The following is a 27,690-nucleotide window of genomic DNA, read 5'->3' as shown; positions in this document are numbered from 1 at the left end:
AAAGGGGGGGTTTCCAACTATGCTCCCATTCAAATGCATTGATCGTCCAAAAAAAAGGGGGGGGGGGGTTCTAACCCCCAGAACCCACCCCCTGGATCCGCCAATGCCAATGAATAATAATGAATCAACAGAAACTAAAATCATCATTCTCCTATCATCATTGTCATAAGAATATAGATCCTGTCAATGTCTGTCTATTTCCTCTCTTAATCTTATTTCTAAATGTCGACTCAACTCGCATTAGTTTTTACTAAAAACAATCTTAGATGAGCAATTTGGAAAGGGAAATGATGTTTATAATGGAATCTGTGTGTAATTAATTAAATGTCCTTTTATAATTATTTAAGGCTAAATGAAGTTACCAAATTATTCTACAGAAAATCAGAATCAGTTGATGGACATTAGTGAATCATTTGTAAAAATTGAACGTAAACACCATGCTTGATTTGCTTTTGACATTAACAGACATTGAAAGATTATACAATCATTCAACCCTTACACTTTTACTGCTGTTTGAACACATTTGTGCCTCAATATAACTTTTTGGGGAAAACTGTCCTTCTCATCCATGAAAGGTGAGCTCTGATTACACGGTCACCTATTGTTATCATTATTTCCTCAATATAAAAACAGGGCTTGTATTGTATTGAAGATGATTAGCCTTGTTCCACTGTCTTCTAACAATTATTAAAACAATAGTTTATAATGTAAATTTATTATGTTGGCAAAATTCATTTCTTTCCTTTTGATGTATTTTTAAATTTCTTAAATTGTCCCGGTTTAAATTGCTTCTTATTTCCTTTCGTTGACATCCATTTACTTTTGCCTTGTTTGTCTTTTTTCACATTGGTTTGCTTTTTTTTCATTGTCTTTGTCTCCGGTGACTTTTGACTAATTTCTTCTGAACTTTGACCTTTATCCTCTGAACTCTGATTTACGACAGCTGTTTCCTGTTGCTCAGTCACAATTTCTGTTGTTCCTTGTTTATCTACAAAACAATTATGTTTTTTAACTTTCCATAACATAAAGTAAGATAAAACAAATGAACTCACTTTTAAGGTTAAAATGTATCTTTTGAAGTCAATATTTTTCTTATCCAGGTTAAAGGTTATAACTACCAAAAATCATCCACCATAACTTAACAAATATATTAAAATTCATTTATTCATTATGAAGCAGTTTTTTTAAAATTTGAATCCAATATTACTCAACTTCCAAGATCTAAATACAACAGAGTAAATTATATATTAATGCATGATACAAATTTTTTAACCAATTATAATTCTACAGAATTATCAATAAAAAATTCAGCTCATTTTCAGTACATGTGCACTTTTTTCTATATTAGTAGTCAGATTATAATGCAAAGCATACGAAGAAAAAAAGATATATCAATGTGATAGCAAAACAAAACCACAAATTAAACCAAAAGCCAACTTGAGGTCAACAAATAAGTTACTAAAAGCTGACTTTGCGGTATGGGATTTGTTCATTATTGAAGGCTGTACATTGACTCATAGTTGTTAATGTCTACAGCTATAGTCACATGTGAATAGTTGTTTCATTGACAATCATACCACATCTTTTTTATACTGATCAGTTTTATTCAAGCTGACCAAGTCCTAATGGGTGCTTTAAACAGTTTCGTATAAAAAACTAGGGGTTATTTCCCCGACTAAAAATAACCATGGAGGGAAACCCCTGTAAATTGGTGAAAAAGTATCATGTTTTTTGTATTTGATTGTGAAAAATAGTTTATTAGCTTTCAATTAAAACAGGTTGAATGATTGAAATAATTTTTAAAATTATATTAAATATACATGTTTTAAGGAGAGACAACACTGTAAACATCCTGTATTTTAGGCAGTGAAAAATGAAACTTATTTGCAGCCACTGTAGCTCTTTTCGGAGCCAGAGACCGTATCCTGAAACAAGATTTTTTTGAAAGGCCTGGTAAAACCTTTAAATTTCATACAGTTTTGATTATGAAAAATGTGCACGTATCATGTCTTTATGGGTATGAACATGACCTGATTTCAGGTTTTTTATGTTCAAATTAGGCATTTTTCCCCATGTTCTTTGGATGGAATTTTTTTAATATGATAAAAGTACACTTTATATTTTATTCATTATAAACTAGAGAACATTCTGATTCCAGTGATATCTAGTTTTATACAAGTATATTTATTAATCAGTCCACCACTAAGGGTCACTTATGCATGGTCCCTCAAAATATGATGTCATAGAAAAAACTGTTGATTGTACCCGATACAAAATTTCATTTGCAACTTACCATTTACTACAATTCCATGCAGTGAAACAATACCACTATAATTATAAATTGCAAATAGTAAAATTTGTTATCCTTTTCATTTAAAACTTACCTGGATCAACAGGTACTTTGTTGGAGAATTTCTTTAATTTAGCCACAAAGAATCCATCCAGATTATGTGTATGTGGATAAAATCTTTTGGTTAACTTCATGTTCTGGTGAAATCTGTGTTTTTCAAATCTGAAAAAATAAAAACATTGTTTATATCACATGATATTATTAAAGGCTACTTTTGGAAGTTTCCATATCTAAAAATGCTATGATCTAGATTTCTAAGCAGCAAAATTAAAAAAAGTTGACCTTTTTTTAGACGGTAAATCCTGATGTGGTAACACAAATCACATCAATTTATTTAAGGAATGAATGTTATATTTTTTCTGTCTATGAAGAAATAACATAACAAATTTGGTGCACACTGAATAACGCGCATAGCGGGTTATTTAACAGTGTGCACCGCATTTTTTATGTTATTTCGAATAGACAGAAAAAATATTAGTCATTTCTTATAATTTAATTCCAAATTCCATTTTAAACCGTAGAAAACCATGAAAAAACGTTGATGACTTCACAGTCACATGACTAAATTATGTCTATGGGATGATAAAAAATAAAGTCAGTCAATCAGACGACGCATTACATCCTAAATTAAATTATTACGTTTTGTTTGAGATTTTCAATGAATTTTAAAATATTGGCATAATTAAAGCTGAAGAAAAAGTTGACCTAATTGAAACTTCCTGTAACATTTTACAGGATATCACATAATTTACCATAAAATTTCATTAAAATATTGTATTCTGAATTGTTATGTTGTCCAGTTTTTCAGGTGTGTGTAGTAAAAATATACATGGCGTTTCTCCGCATTTCAAGAAATAAAATATTTGCTTTCAAAATATTCCAGATAATAAGAACAAAATGGAGATTTTTCTGATTTCTTAAATGATAAATTAGCACATAAGTCTAGGAATGTGATATTGTATATCAAAAGCTAAGAATACTTACTTTACAAAACCTTCTCTTCCAAAGTCTAAACCTGTTGGAACCAATTTAACATTTCTTTTCTTTAATGCATAATTAATCACAGCCTCATTTTCTTCAACCTACAAACAGATTTAAATGTGTATTTTAAATGTGTTTTTAGATATCTTAATGTGTATCTCATGTTTCAATGTGCATTTAGATATATTATGAAGTGTATTTAAATGTTTCAATGTGTATTTAATTGTTTCAATGTGTATTTATATATTTTAATGTGTATTTAAATGTTTTAATGTGTAATTAAATATTTTAATGTGTAATTAAATATTTCAATGTGTATTGTGATATTTCAATGTGTATTATGATATTTCAATGTGTATTTTGATGTTTCAATGAGTATTTAACTGGTTCTTTAACCTGCAAAAAATACTAATGTGTGTTTAACTGTCTCAACGTGTATGTAGAAGTTTCAATGTGTATCTAAATGATTTTCATAAGAAGACCAATAACCCATTTTAGTGAACAAACTGGCACAGGATAATTTACTATGAGTGCAGTTAAATTTTCTGCTACATATGACTAGAGCTATTTAATATAAAGACATTGCTTTACCAATTACATTCATTTATACATTTCTAAACTTTATCCTCTTTACATTTATAAACAAGAATGTGTCCATAGTACACGGGTGCCCCACTCACACTATTATTTTACATGCTCAGTGGACCGTGAAATTGGGGCCAATACTTTAATATGGCATTGAAATTAGAAAGATCATATCAGAGGGAACATGTGTACTAAGTTTCAAGTTGATTGTACTTCAACTTCATCAAACTACCTTGACCAAAAACTTTAACCTGAAGCAGGACGAAAGGATGCACGGATGAACGAACCGACGAAGGAATGGACGCACAGACCAGAAAACATAATGCCCCTCTACTATCATAGGTGAGGCAGAAAAAAATTTATGAAGAAATCTTGAGGTATAATCAACAACACAATAATAAATTGGAATGAATAACAAGACTGATTGCAACATATAGACCATCCTCTTAGAGTGGGAAATTAATATTTACCAGAATAGAACATGTAGAATAAACAATGTATGCTCCCGTAGATGATTTAGCATCACAACTATCTATTGCAGCAAGAATTAACTCCCTTTGAAGATGAGAGCATCTCTGTATATCTTTTTCATCCTGAAATAAAATCAAAAGTATGATCATTTATACTGAATATTTTCTAAAGAGGTAATAAATATCTATAAGGTCTATTTTCTAATAATTTGTAAACCGTTTTTTTATACTTCATTATCATTATTCAAGGACATTCATCGTAAGAAAAAAGTAATTTCCATATTTTCATTTTTGTCTTTCTTGCAAGCAGGTCTGTATAAATATTTAAAATTCTATAAATTCAAATTTATTATTGTGATTTTTAGAGAATGGATAGAAATGCTAGATTAATTATTTCCATTTCAGGGAAATCTGAATACAGATATGTACCATATATTTATAATGCAAGTTTTTGAATTTACAGTAAAAGGATTTAGTGTACCATTAAACTTTATTAAAGGAATTAACTTTTAAAAGATTGTCAGATTTCAAATGGGAGATAACTCTTGACTAGAATTGACAGGCAAGAAGACCAAATTGTGTATTTAACTGAAAATTGATATCTTTTTATTTTTACTTTCACCTTGCATTTGATGCAATAACGAACATGTTTCATAAATATGACACACTGCTTCTGTCTGCACACAATTTCAATCATTTTTCTTAAATCAACAGGACAAACCTTATTAATTTTAACTTCTACATCTTTAGCTATCACACCAGTTCCACTGCATGGGGCATCCAATAGTACTCTATCAAAACCTTTCATTATCTGCCAAATAAAATAATAATCATTCGTTTCATAAGTAACATAACCTAACCTTTACTGTGCCACATTAAAATTTTTCTCTTTTTTAAAGGGAAGAGTGTAGTTTACTTAAATAATCTGTAAAAACTTTCTATACATTTCTTTACATCAAAACACCAAAATGAAATGACTTGCCTTGCTGACTCACTAATGCCTAGTGGTTACTTTTAAAGTACACTTTCTATTTCCCAAACTATCATAACAAAACAGTCTGATTAAATTGATGTTGACACAGTTAAATTTATGTGGACACAGAGGATCACTAATTCTATAATTTCAAATAAATGTATGTCATAATTAAATTCTAAAGCTAACTTACGGTGGGGTAAATTCTGCCATCATAATTGCTAATAACTGTATTTGTGATGCCCATACGATGTATGTTCCCTACAATAGCTTTGGCTCTGTCTTTGTTAGCATCATTTGCAAATATTGTTCCAGTATTCTTCATTAGAGCAGCTGAAAAAAAAATTAAAAATCTATATTTTCTGGAAAGAAAGCTCAAGTTACACATGAATACTTGCATAAACAACAAACAAGGATATTTTAAAAGTGCTGTGTGTTTTTATTATCGAGTGTATTATTGTAGTAAAAATAATAGCTCTGCCATATAAATTGATATGTTGTTTTAAAGGAGCACTTGCTACGAGATATATAAAAAATCAAAAGTAGTATGATTTTTTTGGTTCAATCATTAATGAAAGTAAAATAGTGAAATAATAATTTGCTTTTATCAGCTAAAATAGTTAAATTTTGTCAAATTAAGCTCATAAACATTGATAATGAATTATTCACTTGCAAGTGAATAATTCGACCTCATTAAATCCTTATTCCTGTGAACTCAAAATTTGACCCCGTAGTAAGAGACAGAGTAACACATGCATTGTCCGCGTACGGGTATTTAAAGGAAAAGAATGTCAACATTGAAGTGAAACAAAAGTAAATAATTTGATTAACTGATTAGATCCACACAAAATCATTCTCATATAGGTAAAAACGACGATAAACATAAGTTTCTAATCTATAATACAAAATTTAACAGACCTATAAAAAACCAATTGCATGAGTTGCTTAATCTATTTATATCCATGTTTATGTTAACATCCTTATATGGTCATATAAGGTCAACTCGATAGTTTATTAGATGGCGTCTTGGCTAAAATTCACACGAAACGAAGTGTTTATTTTATACTTTTGATAGTTTGGAAAAATGATTTACATTGCTATAAATAAAATATGAGAATTTGAGTCACGTTGTTGACCAGGAATTTGGTAGCTAGTGCCCCTTTAACTGACATATTTTTTTTCTTTTAAACAAGGATGAACAATAAGTTTAAGTCAGATGCAGTATAGTAAAGCTCTGGCATTTTCACATCACATATTTGACAAATACAAAAAATTGCATGTGTTGTCATGCTATTCATACCAATGCCCCAAGGGGTATTTGAAAGTATAAGAAAACAGTATGTAGGTGTTTGACAGGCCTAAAAGCGCTCATACACTGGCAAGATGATGATCAAAATATCAAGACCCACTGGTAGCCTTCGGCTGTATTTTGCTCTTTGGTCGGGTTGTAGTCTATTTGACATATTTCCCATTTTCATTTTCAATTTTATCAGTCCAGTCTGATAGTAATTTCATTCTCAGTGGGGAAGCTTGAGATGGAAATTGTCACACAGAAAGGTCAAAGCAAATTTAAGAACATAACAACAAAAGATCTAAAATAGATTATTCAGACAAGTTTCAAGATTATTTTGGGGATATTTGTGTGGCTTAATTCTTAAACAGTACAAGATTTGTTCTAATTTTGTTATAACTCACCAATATATGTAGTTTTACCACCAGGAGCAGAAGCCATGTCCAATATTCTTTCGTTTTCCTGTGGAGCTAACGCCATCACTGGTAGAAAACTGGAGCCTCCCTGTAACATATAGTGACCTGCCAAATATTCTGGTGTAGCACCTGAAAAATATAAACACAATATGTAATTAAAACGGCAATGTTCATATCAATAAAATATTATTGTTAAACAAAATGATGTGTAATTTTTTTTTTTTAAATGCAATTTCAGTCAAAATAATGGATTTTTAGCCACATTTCACATGCATTCTAAATATTTATAGATCTCAAAAAATTTCAATTGATTATATCCTTGTAAGTATAAATGCTTCATGTACCATATTTCAATTTTCAGATCCAGATAAGTGTTTTCTATATGCAGAAAAAAAAAATCATTAAGTGTATAAATCAGCCTACTAAGCATTCTTGCTTTGATAATCAAGTAAGTATTTTGCAACATTAGGATAAGCTTTAAATATTGTTAATTTATCTCTATTTCTCTATTTATTCATGTTATATTTTGTTAACTCCTTAAACTTGTGTTGCACATCAGGTGTATACTGGAGAGATCTGGGGTTCAGGCATATACTTGTAGGTTATTGTTTTTTGACCCAACCATTACTATGATGTTCATTAACACTATTTTAATAAACAATAGAGTTATAGACTATACAAAAAGTCATATAATTTCCAGAATGATAGAATATATTACTAGTCCATGCTAATCAGTGTATAAGCAATGTAAACTCATATTATCTATTATCTAAATTTAACTGTGGGTTAATTTTTGTAAGGTCTGATTAAATAATATAGAAAACTTAAATAATATTTATTCATTACCTAGTGGAACCTGTGAGTCATATACAACTAGACCAACTTTGGACCATTTACCAATAGGGTCTAAATTGACACCTCTGTTAATTAATGCTTGAGCCAAGTCTCTTCTCCTTGTCTTTAAAGTATTAGTTCTGATTGTAACTGGTCTTTGAACTTCATTTGCTTCCAAAAACTCATGTATCTGTAAAACAGGAAATTTATACTGGAAAAATCATATAAATAGGCATGATAATAGGCTTAAATAACACATTAAAAACTTTGAATACAACAAGTATTAGATTAATATACAATAAAACAAAAATATTATTGTAATAAACAATTTAAACAAAAATCAGATAAAAACGTTTTCTCAACAATTTTTTAAATAAGTATTCAGGGGAGACAACCAGACATTATTGTAAACAAGTAAGCAGCAACAGTAAAACACACAATTTTTCTATTTTTCAAAGAATAACATTTGTGTTAAACTTTGGCAAGTTTGTGGTAATCAACAGATAAGATTCAACATCAATTTCACAAAAAACATAACATTATGTTGATTATTTTTTTCTGCAAACCCTTAGTTTTTTAAAAGTTGATAAATATCTGTTAATAAATCAAGTACAATGTAATTTAATATAAATTGAGCACAAATCTGTATTGAAGCTTAAAACATACTGTAGATTTTCATTCTACATAAAGAAGTCATCTCCTACAAGTAACAACTATCCCATTCAATTTGATTATAATAGTTTTTGAAAGTATTTTCAATATTGTTACCTCAAGGGGGAATATCTGCATCAGTTTTTCCATCAGAAAATCATTATAACTGTAATAAGTACACAAATCTTTTCTCAGCTGGCCAATATATTCTTGTCTGCTCCTGCAAATATGGGAAAGTTTTAATATAATTTTTATAGATATATCTTTAACTAGAATACTTTTAAAATGCATCATCACGCTTTAGCTGACTCCATTTTAAACAACTGTAAACACTATTTATAAACTCCTGTTCAATTTTGGTATGAAATCAAACTGCTGGAATTTGCCTCAAACCTTTAATGTAGATAACAATAAAAGTACCTAGTCAAGTTGGGATTTGAAGACCCAAAAGTCAAAAAAGGTTAAAATTTGAAATTGCTTTAAATGACCATCAATGGAAACATTTTCTTAAATCAAAGGGTAGTTTCTGGTAAACTGCATGACATCATCGAAAGCGTAATGAAGTCTTCATTTTTTAGAGATTCATTTAAGGAAAAGAAAGATACTAATCCAGATAGTCTAAGATAGTTATTGCCCTAATTCTATATTGAACATCAAAATCTGTCTTTCATCTTATGAAATGAGGGTAAACAGAAATATCAATTTTTCCTGAAAATCCTTAAAAGTCAGACACAGGGTATTTATATCTATTTATCATCCTTGGTTAGAAATACAAACCTCCCTTCTGTTCTCTTTTCTTTAAAATCAGCCAGGACACCCATTACTTCTTTTATCCTGTTCTGCACTAGTGTAATATCTGGAGGCTGATTTGGTGAATTATGTTAAGGAATATATTCTATACCATGAATATGATAGTAAACAAAAAGTGAAAGCCTCATTTTGGAATAAGGATATCTTCTTTGCATTGTCATTTATCTGTATTTCACACACAAATATTAAAACATTCAGATTTGTATGAATCATAAAACAATTTTATTTTGGTCACAATGTAAAGTTTTAAAAACAAATGAAACAACAACAGTAAAAAAGCTCAATTTGGACAATAAAATGATTACCTATATTTGTAAAATCTCTTCATTACTTTTTTGCAAAATAAGAGAGACACTAGCTCCATCCTGGGCAACTTTTACTTGTTCTATTTTGCAGCAGTATTTATAATAACCATACAAAAATATAACTGGTAATATTTTGACATATTTAATGGACATTTAAACATTTCAAACTGTATATTAAATATTCAACCTAAATGCAAAAAAAGAAATGTCAGCCTACATTAAAATGTATTTCAGACTTCCAGCTTAACAGCCTTTCCCTCAAAGTTGTATGAATGTATAACAATTCAAAGTTCACTGATTTGACCAAACCAGGAAACAAAGCCACATTCTCACATACTAAAGGATGCATTCTAGTAGAAACTACCAACGGTACTAAGATAAGAAGACAAATGTATCTAATCATGCTTATTATCACAATAGCTTACACATACTGCCTTTCAGAACGAAAAAAAGCTTTAAAAAGTAAAAACAAAAACAAAAAAAATAGGAATAAGTGATGAGAAGGGTCAGACTATTTTAATACTAAGTAAACACATATAAAATATATATATATTCATTTTTTAATTAAAGTATTATTTATCCCACTCTATGGAACTATGAAATGTGTCAGTCAAGATATGATAAAAACTCTGTTCATTAGGTAAACGAAATAATTGAGTAGTACAAATATGTAAACTGTTATCAGTTTTATATCAAAACCCAAACTGATCTTGAAAAATGCTCACTAGCTATGTATAGTTAACAAATTTTCACTCAAAAATGGAATACATTGTAAGTCAACAAAAATCATCCTTTTAATCATTATAAAACAAATCACAACAATGATTAGAAAATTTAAGAAGTGATTAAACTTAAAAAAATATTTACTTGTGAGTTCATTTTAAGAAACAGTCTCACACAAACTTAATGTATTGGGACATTCCATTCCTGATCTGATTTACCTTTAAACCGAAAATGGAACTGCCCTATGGAATAATCCATTCCTAGGCAAATCTATTTCAACATCAACCTTATTTTTATGGGGCATACCATTTCTGACCTGTTATACCTTGCTTCAAATGAAATGAACTGTTCTAGAATAAACCATTCTCAATCAGATCTTTTACAATATTAAATGAATTTTCCCCCCTAAAAACATTCTCTTCAGTATTAAGATATCACATTGTTCAAATCACAAAAGAGAATACTCACTTCATAAACATATTCACAACAAAAAGAAGTAGAATAATATAGAACCTACTTCAGAACTTGAACAAATTTTCCCCTAATAATCTATGAATGCATCAAAGCTACAGGGATGTCAATAATGGCTAAAAAACATGGAAATAATATACACTTTGAGAAAACCCTTTTAGTAAGACATCATATCATTACAATGAGTATGAGATTGGACAGAATTAGCATTTAAGTCAAAGGATATTTTCTTGTTCCACTTCTTGACCACTTGGTAATGTATATTTCTCAGTCTGTGTAATGTTGGTCATCAACTCCTGTTCAGCAAGTTTTCTAGTAAAATAAAAGATGAAAACATAATCTAAGGCACAAAATCAATTTAAACAAAAGTAATATATTATGAAATCTAGAATAAAGGATTGATTTCTGTTGGTTACCTAACATTAAGTGGCAAATATTTCATTCTTGTTCAGGAAAAATAGAATACGGGAATAACTGGGAGACTTGCAAAAACCAAAAGGTCAAAAATATTAAGTTTGACCTTAGAGATAAGCAAAATGTGATTAAGTTGAATACATTTTTTTCTTTGCTGTGCACTAACACTTCTTGCTACAATTGCTACTTGGATTAATGGGGCACTAAATAGTAGTAATTTTAAATTTGTTAGTGAATTTTGTGTTTACAGCATTCAGGATTAGGCTGTTGGTTAATTGGTCTGCAGAAGAATGTTGAATCTATGTTTGATTTTTACCATGTAGACAAAGAACATATGACACATGAATGGAAAGTGATTGCAATAGCTGTCATTGGACGTTTTAGCTGAAAAACCATCAATGGTGTTTGATGTATACATGTAGCTAGAAGAAATTATTGTTTTCAAAGTATAGTACTTCATACTTCTTCATGAGTATGTTGTAAAAGATTAGAAGGGAGGTGAATGGACTAGCCAATGGAGAACAGCCTAAAAACATATGGTAAGCTTTAGGTATGTTTCATATATTGTAAAATTGTCATAGCTTATTACTTACTTGTCTCTGGCCTGCTTTTTCTCTAACTTTTTGGCTTTCTTCTCAACAGGCAACAGCTACAAAGAAAAATAAATGTTATTATTCTACTGTAATGAGTTCTTTGACATCACTAACCTAGGAAATATAACTAATACAAGAAAATAATTAATCAGGTAATTTATTTTGTACATTAATAAGGCCATTAATTTTCTTGTTTGAATTGGTATACATTTGTGATTTCTGGGCCTTTAATAGCTGACTATGTGGTATTGGTTTTGCTCATTGTTGAAGGCTGTACAGTGACCTATAGCTGTTTATTTCTGTGTCATTTGGTATCTTGTGGAGAGTTGTCTTATTGGCAATTATACCACATCTTCTTTTTTATAATTAATCCATATAATTTTAAGCATCAATTAACAATCAACACTATAATTAAATGGAACTCATAAGCCATTGTAAGAATGGTTTTTTCCCCTACTACTGTTTTTTACTGATATATGTTACTATGAAAACTAGAGGCTCTAAAGAGCCTGTGTCGCTCACCTTGGTCTATGTGATTATTAAACAATGGACACAGATGGATTCATGACAAAATTGTGTTTTGGTGATGGTGATGTGTTTGTAGATCTTACTTTACTAAACATTCTTGCTGCTTACAATTATCTCTATCTATAACAGTACTTTCTGTGGAAAATGTTATTGAAAATCTTCAAATTTTAAGAAAATTGTTAAAAATTGACTATGAAGGGCAATAACTCCTTAGGGGGTCAATTGACTATTTTGGTCATACTGACTTATTTTTAGTTCTTACTTTGCTGTACATTATTGCTGTTTACAGTTTATCTCTATCTATAATAATATTCAAGATAATAACAAAAAAACAGCAAAATTTCCTCAAAATTACCAATTCAGGGGCAGCAACCTAACAGCCGATTATCCGATTCATCTGAAAATTCCAGGGCAGACAGATCGTGACCTGATCAACAATTTTACTTCCTGTCAGATTTGCTCTTAATGCTTTGGTTTTTGAGTAATAAGCCAAAAACTGCATTTTACCCCTATGTTCTATTTTTAGTCATGGCAGCCATCTTGGTTTGTTGGCCGAGTTACCGGACACATTTTTTTAACTAGATACCCCAATGATGATTATGGCTAAGTTTGGTTAAATTTGGCCCCAGTAGTTTCAGAGGAGAAGATTTTTCTAAAAGATTACTAAGATTTACGAAAAATGTTAAAAATTGACTATAAAGGGCAATAACTCCTAAAGTGGTCAACTGACCATTTTGGTCATGTTGACTTATTTGTAGATCTTACTTTGCTGAACATTATTGCTGTTTTCAGTTTATCTCTATCTGTAATAATATTCAAGATAATAACCAAAAACAGCAAAATTTCCTTAAAATTACAATTTCAGGGGCAGCAACCCAACAACGGAATGTCTGATTCATCTGAAAATTTCAGGGCAGATAGATCTTGACCTAATGAACAATTTTATCCCATGTCAGATTTGCTCTAAATGCTTTGGTTTTTGAGTTATAAGCCAAAAACTGCATTTTACCCCTATGTTCTATTTTTAGCCATGGCGGCCATCTTGGATGGTTGGCCGGGTCACCGGACACATTTTTTAAACTAGATACCCCAATGATGATTGTGGCCAAGTTTGGTTTAATTTGGCCCAGTAGTTTCAGAGGAGAAGATTTTTGTAAAAGATTACTAAGATTTACGAAAAATGGTTAAAAATTGACTATAAAGGGCAATAACTCCTAAAGGGGTCAACTGACCATTTCCGTCATGTAGACTTATTTGTTAATCTTACTTTGCTTAACATTATTGCTGTTTACAGTTTATCTCTATCTATAATAATGTTCAAGATAATAACCAAGAACAGCAAAATTTCCTTAAAATTACCAATTCAGGGGCAGCAACCAAACATCAGGTTGTCCGATTCATCTGAAAATTTCAGGGCAGATAGATCTTGACCCTATAAACAATTTTACCCCCATGTCAGATTTGCTCTAAATGCTATAGTTTTTGAGTTATAAGCCAAAAACTGCATTTTACCCCTATGTTCTATTTTTAGCCGTGGTGGCCATCTTGATTAGTTGACCGGGTCACCGGACACATTTTTTAAACTAGATACCCCAATGATGATTGTGGCCAAGTTTGGTTTAATTTGGCCCAGTAGTTTCAGAGGAGAAGATTTTTCTAAAAGATAACTAAGATTTACGAAAAATGGTTAAAAATTGACTATAAAGGGCAATAACTCCTAAAGGGGTCAACTGACCATTTGGGTCAGGTTGACTTATTTGTAAATCTTACTTTGCTGAACATTATTGCTGTTTACAGTTTATCTCTATCTATAATAATATTCAAGATAATAACCAAAAACAGTAAAATTTCCTTAAAATTACCAATTCAGGGGCAGCAACCCAACAACGGGTTGTCCGATTCATCTGAAAATTTCAGGGCAGATAGATCTTGACCTGATGAACAATTTTACCCCATGTCAGATTTGCTCTAAATGCTTTGGTTTTTGAGTTATAAGCCAAAAACTGCATTTTACCCCTATGTTCTATTTTTAGCCATGGCGGCCATCTTGGTTGGTTGACCGGGTCACCAGACACATTTTTTAAACTAGATACCCCAATGATGATTGTGGCCAAGTTTGGTTAAATTTGGCCCAGTAGTTTCAGAGGAGAAGATTTTTGTAAAAGTTAACGACGCCAGACGACGCCGGACGACAGACGACGGACGCCGGACGCCAAGTGCTGAGAAAAGCTCACTTGGCCCTTTGGGCCAGGTGAGCTAATAATATTCAAGATAATAACCAAAAACGGCAAAATTTCCTCAAAATTACCAATTCAGGGTCAGCAACCCAACAACAGGTTGACCGATTCATCTGAAAATTTCAGGGCAGATAGATCTTGACCTGATAAACATTTTTACCCCACATCAGATTTCCTCTAAATGCTTATGTTTTTGAGTTATAAGCCAAAAACTGCATTTTACCCCTATGTTCTATTTTTAGCCGTGGCGGCCATCTTGGTTGGTTGACCGGGTCACGCCACACATTTTTTAAACAAGATACCCCAAAGATTATTGTGGCCAAGTTTGGATTAATTTGGCCCAGTAGTTTCAGAGGAGAAGATTTTTGTAAAAGATTACTTAGATTTGTGAAAAATGGTTAAAAATTTACTATAAAGGGCAATAACTCCTAAAGGGGTCAACTGACCATTTCGGTCATGTTGAATTATTTGTAAATCTAACTTTGCCGAACATTATTGCTGTTTACAGTTTATCTCTATCTATAATAATATTCAAGATAATAACCAAAAACAGCAAAATTTCCTCAAAATGACCAATTCAGGGGCAGCAACCCAACAACAGGTTGACTGATTCATCTGAAAATTTCAGGGCAGATAGATCTTGACCTGATAAACATATCTACCCCATATCAGATTTCCTCTAGATGCTTTGGTTTTTGAGTTATAAGCCAAAAACTGCATTTTACCCCTATGTTCTATTTTTAGCCGTGGCGGCCATCTTGGTTGGTTGACAGGGTCACGCCACACATTTTTTAAACTAAATACCCCAATGATGATTGTGGCCAAGTTTGGTTCAAGTTGGCACAGTAGTTTCAGAGGAGAAGATTTTTGTAAAAGTTAACGACGACGGACGACGGACGACGACGGACGACAGACGACGGACGACGACGACGACGGACGCAAAGTGATGGGAAAAGCTCACTTGGCCCTTCGGGCCAGGTGAGCTAAAAATAAAACACTCACATCTTCATCATCCTCATCTGAATTTTCATCATCTTCATCACTGTCATCATCTGATAATTCATCATCACTAAAATCATCTGGAATATCATCTTCACTGTCATCATTATCAGACTGAAAAGCAAGTTATACACATATATAGTACTTCAGATAGTTCTATTATTGATACATGTGAGTTGCGTTGGATAAAAATCGACCTTATGCAAGTGCACATTTACAAGTACATGTATACCACTTTGATTGGTTTTAGCAACATTCAACATGTTCAAATACGAAATAAAAGATGAATTTTGGTCTGACAGGGTTCTTATAACAACTCAATCTTCAGTTACAGTCTTTTGATAGAGATTTTATATCAAGTTGAAAAAGGATAACTTAATATAGTTATATTCACTTGAATGAAGTAGATTTCTATCCGATGGAGAACATGTAAAACAAGAATGTGTCCCCAGTACACGGATGCCCCACTCGCACTATCATTTTCTATGTTCAGTGGACCGTGAAATTGGGGTCAGAACTCTAATTTGACATTAAAATTAGAAAGATCATATAATAAGGAACATATATACTAAGTTTCAAGTTGATTGGACTTCAACTTCATCAAAAACTACCTCGACCAAAAACTTTAACCTGAAGCCGGACGAACGAACGGACGGACGAACGAACGAACGAACGAACGAACGAACGGAGCCACAGACCAGAAAACATAATGCCCCTCTACTATCGTAGGTGGGGCATAACAAGAAGTGTACATGTTCATGCTATGTGGTGTTCCTAGAATAAGGAAACTTTCTCATAATATTGTAACTTTACAGAACATTTTATCTCTACAAAGTACTTTCCATATTACATATATCATAAGAAATGAAAATAATGCCTTTTCTTCCAGAATGTATGAGCTTAATTACTAAAATATATTCTACATAGTTAAAGAATTACACCTGTGCGTAGGAACTATCTTGTTTTAAATATGTACTACTTTCCCATATATGTTCTTTTTTTTTACCAAGTCTGATTGGGCGGTTTTACGTCTAACAAAGTCAATCCAAATTATTTTTGCAAAGAATTCCCCCTCAGCCAGTACTTAGGGCTGTCTTAGACTTGCAGTGAGGTGAGAGTTTTTTTTGCTCCGTGTTGAGACTTCACAGTGTCTTAGGGCTGTCTTAGACTTGCAGTGAGGTGAGAGTTTTTTTTTGCTCCGTGTTGAGACTTCACAGTGACTTTGAGATGAAGAACAGCTATAAAAGCGCTGTTTCTTTGAATTTTGTGGTTTTTTGGTTATGTATGTACTAATTTTGTGTCATGGATGGATACCCCCATAGCCTAAAGTTGTTTCTTTATTACAAAACATTCTGCAAATAAAGGCAAACCTAAAAGGTATATAATGATCATATTGACCCTAGTGCAGGGACACTGAAAAAGACTGTTGATTACAAATAACATGTTAATATGGTTATACTATGATATTAAATAACAGGTTTGAAATTTGTTCTATTTTTCATGTATCACGTACATCAGCCTCTCCAGATTTAGCCGGTTTTAACCAGTCTTTATTGTGATCCGTGTAACCAGTTACTTCCCCTGATTCAGATACATCTGAGTCATCTTCTTCCATGTCGCTTTCATCTGAAATAAGACATTTTCTTTAATCATGGTGTTTCTAGATAAAACTACTATTTTTTCTAATTGCTTACACCAGAACATGCGTGGCATCGTGTATATGATATAAGTTGTGTGGTTATAAGCATTGTGTATATGATATAAGTTTCATAACATTTGGTTAAGGCAAACTGAACCGAAACCAATTTCAGGACGTACCTGCCCCCACTATGGCGGGAGCTTTTAATGTATTAATCCAGAAGCATTGTAGTATGCATGCATTTTTTTAAATTCATTTCTTCACAGTTTATTAGATACTATATCTTAATTGCCTCTTTCATGTCTATTGTCCAACTGGAAGGGATTAAAATTAAAGGTGATATATTTTTTATGATCACAAACAGTAATTGGATGAAAGTTAAAATAAACTTAGGACATATGTTTTGTGGCAATGTATAATGTATTGAGACTTGAGGAAATGTAGCATCCTCAAAATAATTATAGCGTCAAGGTAAATGGCCTGGGGAGAACACTGCAGTATAGATTTAAACAACTATTGGGATTTTTTTAATTTTATTTCTCATTCATTTATTTCTTAAATCTGCAAGCCTGTCAAATCATTGTTTACTAAAACTATTTAAAACAAGTGAAACTGCGAGCTACTGCTCACTGATGATACCCCCGCCGCAAGTGGATAATATTAATAGTGTAAAAATATGCAAGTGTTCGGTAAACAGGAAGTTGTCGAGTGATGAATCTGAAAACGCATCACACGGTATAGCTGACTTATAAAAATCCTGAAACCAAATTTCAGAAATCCTTGTATTGTAGTTCCTGAGAAAAATGTGACGAAAATTTTTAACTTGGTTATCATGTGTAAAATCATACAAGTGTTCGGTAAACAGGAAGTAGTCGAGTGATGAATCTGAAAACGCATCACACAGTATAGCTGACTTATATAAATCCTGAAACCAAATTTCAGAAATCCTTGTAGTGTAGTTCCTGAGAAAAATGTGACGAAAATTTTCAACTTGGCTATCATGTGTAAAATCATACAAGTGTTCGGTAAACAGGAAGTCGTCGAGTGATGAATCTGAAAACGCATCACACGGTATAGCTGACTTATATAAATCCTGAAACCAAATTTCAGAAATCCTTGTATTGTAGTTCCTGAGAAAAATGTGACGAAAATTTTCAACTTGGCTATCATGTGTAAAATCAGACAAGTGTTCGGTAAACAGGAAGTTGTCAAGTGATGAATCTGAAAACGCATCACACAGTGTGGCTGACATATATAAATGTTGATACCAAATTACAGAAAGGGTGGATGTGTAGTTCCTGAGAAAAATGTGATGAAAGTTTCATGGGACGAACTGACTGACTGACGGACGGACTGACAGACAGAGGTAAAACAGTATAACCCCCCCTTTTTTAAAGCGGGGGTATAATTAAAGTGGAACTCACATCATCTTCCAAAAGCAATGATTGTCAGTTACAGAATTTTAAGTGGTTCTTGATCTTTTTTCCCCCTTAAATTACTATTTTTAGTCATTTCGGCCATCTTAGGTCTGTAAGAACCTAGAAATCACCTTTCAGATGAATAGACCACAATTACAAAATGTAAAGTTATAGCAGACAGACATAAAAGAAATATTAGCCCCTTTTACCCCTCTGCCAGGTATTAGTGTTACCTTCTGATTCATCTGAATTTTCCTCCTCCTCCTCTTCTACCTCCTCTTTCTTTCTTTTGACTCCTTGGACATTTTTAGATTTTCCCTTTTGATTCTTTGATGCAATCTGATTTTTCATCTTTAAATCATTTTGACCTTTGTCCTTAACTTTGGCAGTCTGTTTAGCTTTCTGTTCTTCTTTCTTCATTCTTAATTTTTCTTTTTTGTCATCTTGTTTTTTAATTCTATTCTTTAATCTTTTCTTCTGTCTGCTGCTTAGCTTCTTATCTTCTTTGTCATCATCTACAAAATTATAACAGTAATACATGTTAACATAGAATATAATCCATAACTATTTATTTTATCTAAAGATTCTTTATAAGGGCTAGATAAGGAAATGTTTAAAATATATATATAAATACAAGAAAATGTGGGGTATCATATGCATGAGAGTCAGTTAGCAACCCAATTATGGAGCATGTGTCTGGTACATTGTACATGTATCTATGATGCAGTTATTTAAGGATAAAAAGAAAAGGAGGGGTATAAACTACTGGATTGGTTTCATATTATATATATATATATATATATGTTTCTTGATGGTCTGATAACCTTAGAAAGTATAGCAAATATGGTAGCTACCACCATAAGACAGTTATTATCGACTCTATCGACTCCTAGGAGTCGATATTAAGAATTGAACAATGGACAGTCAGTGCGTGAATTTTTCTTGCTACCTGATTGGAAGATATTGCAAGAAGTGAATAATCAAAGTTTATTGATTGGTTAGGACAATCCAAACCTAGTAAATGTCCTTCAATCCCGTAGAGTATCGGATTTGTCCTCTCTATTTTAGCAATTATATTTTTCCTGGTCATTAATCATGCATATTCATGATATTGGTACACAGGTAACTTTTATCTATAAATATTCGAATCTTCTGGAGTTTCGTAAACAACAACATTCAACGATATATACTACTTCATAACGTGTGACCTCACGTGTGTGGTAAAATTTGTTGATTGATGCATGTGGCTATTCTAGTAAATGAATTAATCTACAAAGCGAGAGCACTTTCTATTTTCATCAGCTAAGAGTCGACTAGCCCTTTTTGAAAGGCTAATGCTTGTTCTAAGAAACTATTGTTGATCCATTACCTTGAAAAAATTGTAAAAAGTGAATGTCTGTAATATCCAGTTTTTGCAGTAAAATAATGAATTTAAAAGAAATGGCAATTTAAGAAATGTGGATGTTATGCAAAAATCAACCTACACTTCTTTCCTCTTACCATTAAAGATCATTAAAGACTAGAACAGTTCATAAAGTATAAACACATCTTTGAATTAAGATGAGGAGATAACATTTAAGAACAACCTCACATCTTGTTTAACATGTTTAAAAGAAATGTGAGGCCTAAATTAAAATATTGTTTGTTTGCCCTTTTCCGACCCTATGTTTTGAAACAGGGTAGGTAGGTAGGTAAAATATTTTATTTTTTTCCCCATTAAAATAACTTGGCTCGGTATATTATTTGTCATGGGTAGGCAGGTAGGTATAATATTTTATTTTATAGATACAAAATCTGCAGAATGTCATTTTGGTCCGTTTTGTTTTTGCAAATAAGTTTTCTTGGACTATTAGTTTTGAAAAAAAAATATCACGTAGAATGTGAAGCTAATTCATATGCACTACTATTTTGTTTTCAAATATCAAAATATAGACCTGTGCCGCATATCTTCAACCAGGGCCGTAACTACCTATGAGGCAGGGGAGGCAACTGCCTCCCCTGAATTTTCTACACCAAAACTTTTTTTAAGTAATAAAATGAAATACTGACAATATGTACACGAAGAACTTGAATTTGTATTATAAACAACACAAGTTTACAGTTTTAACATTGTTATCATGATACGCAATATATCTGTCATTTTCCGGATTTTTGATCGAAAGTGAACCGTTTCAGTATTTTTTAATTTTTTTTTCGTATGGCCGTCCATCTGTTATTCAGTTAAGCTGGTTCTCGACTGACTACTACACTTTCATAGTTTGAGTGTAGCGATAATACAAGCGGATTTCCAGTTTATTATTCAGTATTTGTACGAGAACACATATGAAACTTTGCTTTTGACAATTTTGAATAAAACTTAACTATTCACATTTATTTAGGGGCTCAATTAAGCAGAGGAAGTTCCCTTTGTATTGTGAATCTTTTATGACATCGGAAATTCGTTACCGGCGCTGAATCAGCTGTTGGGTCATTTATTTAACCGCGTCTCCCGATCGTACGAGAACATTATGGTCAATGCCTTAGTAGTTAAACACTCCCATTCGTTGTAGCAGGGACTTTCTATACTAGTAAGTATATACTAGTATTGAAAGTCCCTGGTTGTAGTTATATACATGTCTGTTCAGCTTTCAACAATATTGAAATGCAAGGTCCTCGATAAAAAAAATATCTTGCGTTCTATGATCTTGCTTTATATGTTTTTTTTAAACTTACCAGTTTGATTTCTAACAAACATATCTTTAAATACAGATAATAATTGTTTGCATAAAAATTGCTTCCAGGATCCAGCAATACTGATGTTTCTTAAAGTAAGGAAATCGAAGGAAAACGGGTGATTTTGAGCCATATTGAGAAAAAAATTTGTGTTTACAATATATTTAATGTTAATAATTATAGGTCGAAGTACGGCCTTCAGGACGCAGCCTTGGCTCAACCCAAACAGCAATCTCAGCTTGTTTTTGCATAAAAACTGCTTCCAGGTTCAAGCAATACTGATGTTTCTTAAAGTAAGGAAATCGAAGAAAAACGGGTCATTTGTAGCCATTTTACTGAGAGAAAAAAATCGGCCAAACCCCCTCTCTATGGGGCCTCACTCGACGGCTCCCAAACCCCTGCCTCCCCTGAATTTGAACCCTAGTTACGGCCCTGTCAACGTTTATATACCTGGAACTTTGAAGAGTTTGAACTTGCACTCACATTCTGTACTACGTACCTTCGCTTACCTAAAGGTTTTCTGTAAGAGATAACTTTGTACTGGTAAGATATGTCCGGGAAGTCATACATTACTAGTAGAAAAAGTCCATAGAGGGTTAAAAATTTCGTGTGTGCCTAAAAGTTGTTTCCAATAAAAATGCTACAAGACTAAAAACTCAATTGTCACGTATTTTCCATCGCATTTATAAATGATCTGTATGGAAAACTTGGCGATTTTACTGCCAAATATTCTCCACTTTACAGGGTTTTGTCACTTTTGGTTCATTTCAGATATAAATAATATATCGGCATCGTTAACATAATCATCCTGATCTGCGGATCACAAAAGGCAATCCCTACATAGAACACAATGTCCGTTTACAAATTAGTTTGTACATACGTTGATAATTTTGTATGAAACAAACTTTTTTGTAAACGAACCCTGCTCTTTAAGTATAAAGGTACAGAGTAACGTACGTCATATCATGCTTTCAGGAAGCGTTCAACATCGATTTCAAACAAATGCATTGAAACTCTAAATGCAAGTGTTCATGTCAAACGCTCAGGTGATACCAAACGGACCGGACCTTATACGTTAAAGATAAAACCCGAGGATTCCGGTAAAAATGTTTTGAGCGGGAAATACAAATATAAGATTTTTGGTAGGAACGAATTTATAGGGTCGGTCGGTAAAGGGCAAACAAACAATATTTTAATTTAAGCCTGATGCAAGCAAGGCATACTCATGATAGCACATAATTTGAATCTGCCCATGTAAATGCTTTTAATGAACACAACCCTGCTAACATGTTTAACCCCGCCACATTACAATGCATTATTTAAGTATGTGCCTGTCAAAAGTCAGGAGCCTGTACTTCAGTAGTTGTCATTTGTTTATGTGTCACATATTAGTTTTTCGTTCATTTTTTTATATAAATAAGGCCGTTAGTTTTCTAGTTTGAATTGTTTTACACAGGGGTCACCACACTTCAAAATAATAGGGAGAAGTCACTTCTCCCTGGAAGCCAAACAGGGAGAAGTGAAGACCCAACAGGGAGACTTCAGGGAGAAGTGAAGGCCCAACAGGGAGACTTCAGGGGAAATCGACAGATCGCGTTTATACTTTTTATGAATAAAATATTCTAAGAATCTATACCTTTTTGTTACTTTTCTAATCATTTTTGCATGACAATTGCTAAGGAAGTTCATTTTGTAACTCCTTGTCTTGCCATGCTTGTAGTCTGAAATACTTTTTTATTTACATGTGTCACCGTAGCTATTTATTAGACTAGAGTACAGTTATATACTAGTACTACACTATATGTTGTGTGTACTATATATTTACTACGTTCATTCATACATTCATTCATTAATTCATTCATTCATTCATTGATGGACAGTCAGAAAAAGACTTTATTCTATATACTACTCTGCACGAAGTTATTATGCATGCAACCCGCCACTTTTTCTAGCACTATATATACGGTGAACTCGTACTAATGCGAGTTTCACACACTTTAGCATGCACGCTACATAAGGGAGACCTAACTTTTTCCCTACTTTCAGGTAAGCACATTTTCTTTTAGGCCTTATCATTCATGCATGTACTTGTATCCAATTCATAGTTCAATTTATAAGGAAACTCCAAGTTAACATTTGAAGTAAATGTTTATTATAATTATGTACTTTTAGTGTGAAATAAATGGTTTGCTACATGTTATTTAGTCACAATATTCAATGCCCTATTTAGAAAGACCAAGTGGCCATTAACCCTGTGACACATGTACATGTGTACCTATGCAAATTGTCAAAAAAATCATGACATAAGGACCATAAGTTAATGGCATAAGCATACCTCCCAACTGTCACTATTTGTGGGGGATTTCCCCCATGAAGGCTCCAAAAAAATAATTTTGAAAGATCAATTTTGTCCATAATTTTGAACAAAATAATTCATTTTAAAATGGCCATAGGCTTGTTAAAGTAAGGAGAAGCCAAAAAACAACTTTAAAATGTATTTGAAGGCCCCATTGAAGGTTTTGTAGGACTACAATAGCCATCTTGCACGTAAAACCCCCATGGGCATTTTGAAAAGTTGGCAGGTATGCATTAGAGCTACATGTATGTTTATTCTGGTAGGTCTAAATGAATTAAAGATTTGACATGAATCAAATTATGCTGCATTTCAAAGACTTTAACATTAAACCATGATTAAACCAAGTCCAAGAACCTTTTGAATCAAAAATAATAATCAATTAAGAAAAGTTAAAATATGGTTTCACTGTCTTTCAAAGCTAAGATCATGATTCAAAAATGTATTTGTTCTTAAAATAATATTTTACAAGAATTCAGAGAGAAAACTGATTGACATGTGTTGAAAACGTAAAGTAAAACTGTTAATTTCAAATCGTGTAGATGTAATCGCACACGTTTGCGGTGTTTTCATGGAAATGCCGATTTCCAAAATCAAGTTGCCGTTAGAAATGTATGTAATTGATTCTAAAACACTACACGAGTGTTTAAATATGACTAAATCACAAAAAGTAACATCGGAAAAGTCGTATTTTTCAAAACCGGAATTGAATTGGTACTTGTAAATTAAAAACAAATACGGTGCGATCCGCGTCAAAAATTCTTACTTTATATTTTTCAAAAATATTGCCGTTCCTAATCAAATTCATGAGCAGATATTCATTGAAATACTGTTTAAAGGACCTTTAGCTGAAACAAAGCACATGTATCAGTCTACATGGTCTGTTAAGGAAACAAAACCCTGAACAAAAAACCGACTGTGTTTTGTAGTTTATAATCGTTGTGCTGGTTCCCTGTACTAAACTATGTACGTTGTTCAAAAATACAAGTGGATACCAGTTGATAATACTCCGTTTTTGAAATGTAATCTGAATTTTTTTTATGGGGAATCACATATTGTCAGTAAATATAAGAAAATCAAAATTAATAGTGCATATCAATATGGATTAGGTAAATGATGAGAGTTGAAAAGATGAAATGGCGCCATCTACAATTTTCAATAACAAAGATGGCGGACAATAAACAATCATAACAAAATCGAGATTTTTCTTTTTTCTTGCTTATACTACATCCGGGCAAGCAATTTTTATGTTGAAGTGTGATACTATCGTGGAGAAATCAGTTCTGAATTTGAGGAAAACATGCTTTGTATTCAATACTATCTCGGTCGTTTACGTTTGAATCGAGAATTTCTCAAAAACCATGAGGCGACATTGGGGAATTTTACTGAAAATCGAAGGTGACATACACTTCTCCCTGGAGCTTCTCTAGAGCTAAGTGGGGAGACCTAGAGCGACTTTGGCGCTCTTTTCACCTGGTGTGGTGACCCCTGTTTTACATTGTCTTATCGGGGCCTTTTATAGCCGACTATGCGGTATGGGCTTTGCTCATTGTTGAAGGCTGTACGGTTACCTATAGTTGTTAATTGTCTGTGTCATTTTGGTCTCTTGTGGACAGTTGTCTCATTGGCAATCATACCACATCTTTTTTATACAATATCTGTAACTGTAAGCCTTACAGGGACTTTCATGCTTTGAGGCCTTACAACATCACTGTAACTGTAAGGCGTCAACAAAATGGTCAAAGCAATAAAATATATAATAATTACTATTAGGACTAATTTGTCATTACATCATGTACATGTACATTATGCGTTGTGGGATACCATATAATTTTGTTTGAATTTCAAGAATCCTAGAATAAGTGTTATTATATCTAAGGATCGCTAGAAACTTAAAGAAAAAGAAGAAGATCTGTAGTCGACTTCGGCATATTTTTACATCATGTACACCGTTATAATAAATTTCAACTTATTGGCACTATAAATTATTTGCTCTGTTGGTAGGATTTCAAACTCCGGTGAACATACCGTCTTCTTTCAGTTCCTTGGGCATTTGGGGAGGTTTCTGCTTCTTTGCCTTTCTACCAGGACCTTTTTTTGGCCCATCGAGCGTCAAATCTCTCTTTCTACCCATAATTTAGTGATAAAATTATGAAAAATATTTGTTTCCCCACGTGTTGTGTGTTTTCAATATTTTTACTTCCGGTTGGAAAATATATACAGTGAAACGATGTCGGGTATTTATATTTTCCGGATATTTTGTATCAAGGTCTCTGCGGCCCTCATGTTTGTCATCAACTGTTCATTTAAAAAACACGAGAAACATCTTACAGAACTTTGACTTTGACTTTTGCGGCTAATGCATGAAATCGAATTAAACTATAGTTATCTGATAACTAAATATATTTGAGAGATGGAAATATTATTTTGAAGAACTCTCACTGAGAATACTATATGATGACGGGGGGCAAGGGGTTTAACTGTTATGCTGTTATGAGGCAATTTAATTTTTTGTTATCTGTTATTCTGAGAATATATTTGCTGTTAGATGTTATTGTCTTATTCTTTGTTAGCTGTTATTGAGCTTTTAGTTTTTTTGTTATCTGTTATTGTGATAATGTATTTGCTGTTATTAATAATACAAATCCTTGCTGTTAATAACTGTTATTGAAAGTTGGAATGTTAGCATTTTTTTGACAGCCAATATTCGGTAGAAATTGAAAATAATTGGACATTGGGGTCTATCACTACTAATATGTTGGTCCCGCAGTATTCGGAGAAGAATTCCATTAACATATATACCCATCACAGAAGTGAGGTCCAGGACAATTCCAGTATATCCTATGATTATCCTTTGTATGTCTCTGGTAATTAATTCCATTTTATTTGGAACATGTATTTAGAATTATTTTATCTTTTTGTATGAGGATAATGTTCCTTGTTTCCCCGCGGCTTACCGAACATATTAAATTAGAACAATTCTTAAAATGACAAAAAGGAAATCATATGGCCGGAATATCTGACACTGAGGATCTCAATTAAGGACTAGGTCCTTTCAACCAGTTAACTTTTTATATTATAATTATGGTACATAGACTCAGCTCTGTGATTCTTTTCAAAGCAGAACCAAATACATTGTACAATGAAAGTTTCAACCATGTACTAGGTTCCGAAGCTGTACATAGTTCATTACAAACAAAGATTGGTTTCTTCTTCAAGCCATTGTTCCCCTACTTAACGATGTATTCTACTTACTAGTATATGTATACACTTGGTACAATCAAAAACCTGATAAAAAAAATGTTCAAATAACGCCTTTGAAAATATTGGAATAAATTACTTTTGGAGTGTCAAAATTGGTTCGAGGTACTTGATAAATTGCATGCATATAATCATTATAATTGGTGCTTTGTTTTGATTTTTCTACCCTATATACCACTTTGTTTCATAGTCTTATTAAGAAAAATTCACACACCTCATTCAATGGGCATTGAAAAATATTCAGAATGCGAATACATACATGACACATATTCAAACTCTTTTAGGTCATTTTTTAGTATAATGTAGCAACAAACACAAGAACTATGTCAATTCGACCTGCTTTGATACCATAACTGCCCTTGAATTTTTACTAGATATCATTTTTGTCTCTTTTTTGACATATTCCTCATTTTCATTCTCAATTTTATTACACACTTATTTAATTACAAGCATGTGTGAGTTTCTGTAACTGTACAAAAATAAATTCTGAAAAAAGTATTCTTTAACAAATAAACAGCTACGCCATGAGCGCATGATACGCCCATCGCCTTTTTGAAATATTTATAACTTTTCAGTGTCATATCAGACATTTATAAAAATCCAAAGGGAGCTTCAGTCAATATATATAAACAATACACCAAAGTTTCATGTGAACTGCTGAAAATGTTTTTGTGTT

The 27,690-nt window shown here is 32.3% G+C and overlaps 1 protein-coding gene across 1 annotated transcript; it reads right to left on the bottom strand.

Annotated features, from left to right (window-relative positions):
- Positions 1-699: 699 nt before the first annotated feature.
- On the bottom strand, positions 700-25,968 carry LOC143057852 (uncharacterized). Its single transcript, XM_076231279.1, has 16 exons — positions 25,782-25,968; positions 18,922-19,203; positions 17,145-17,257; positions 15,635-15,745; positions 11,868-11,923; positions 11,087-11,172; positions 9,329-9,422; positions 8,669-8,771; positions 7,913-8,090; positions 7,055-7,195; positions 5,553-5,692; positions 5,108-5,197; positions 4,387-4,509; positions 3,335-3,432; positions 2,385-2,512; positions 700-988 (listed from the first exon to the last, which is right to left on the bottom strand). Exons 1-16 carry the CDS (start codon positions 25,885-25,887, stop codon positions 732-734), a joined length of 2,106 nt encoding a protein of 701 aa, XP_076087394.1. The 5' UTR covers positions 25,888-25,968; the 3' UTR covers positions 700-731.
- Positions 25,969-27,690: the final 1,722 nt, after the last annotated feature.

This window comes from Mytilus galloprovincialis, chromosome 13 (genome assembly GCF_965363235.1).
Source record: "Mytilus galloprovincialis chromosome 13, xbMytGall1.hap1.1, whole genome shotgun sequence".
Classification (NCBI taxonomy): domain Eukaryota; kingdom Metazoa; phylum Mollusca; class Bivalvia; order Mytilida; family Mytilidae; genus Mytilus; species Mytilus galloprovincialis.
Note: the sequence above shows the minus strand (reverse complement) of the source record. Positions and strands in the feature narration are given on the sequence as shown.

Coding starts and splice junctions, on each gene's coding strand:
- LOC143057852 (XM_076231279.1), bottom strand. CDS start 25,887: ATGGGTAGAAAGAGAGATTTGACGCTCGATGGGCCAAAAAAAGGTCCT. Junction 15,746..17,144: donor CTAAATCTGGAGAGGCTGAT/GTACGTGATACA, acceptor CTTGCTTTTCAG/TCTGATAATGATGACAGTGA. Junction 989..2,384: donor CAAAGTACCTGTTGATCCAG/GTAAGTTTTAAA, acceptor ATTGTTTTGTAG/ATAAACAAGGAACAACAGAA.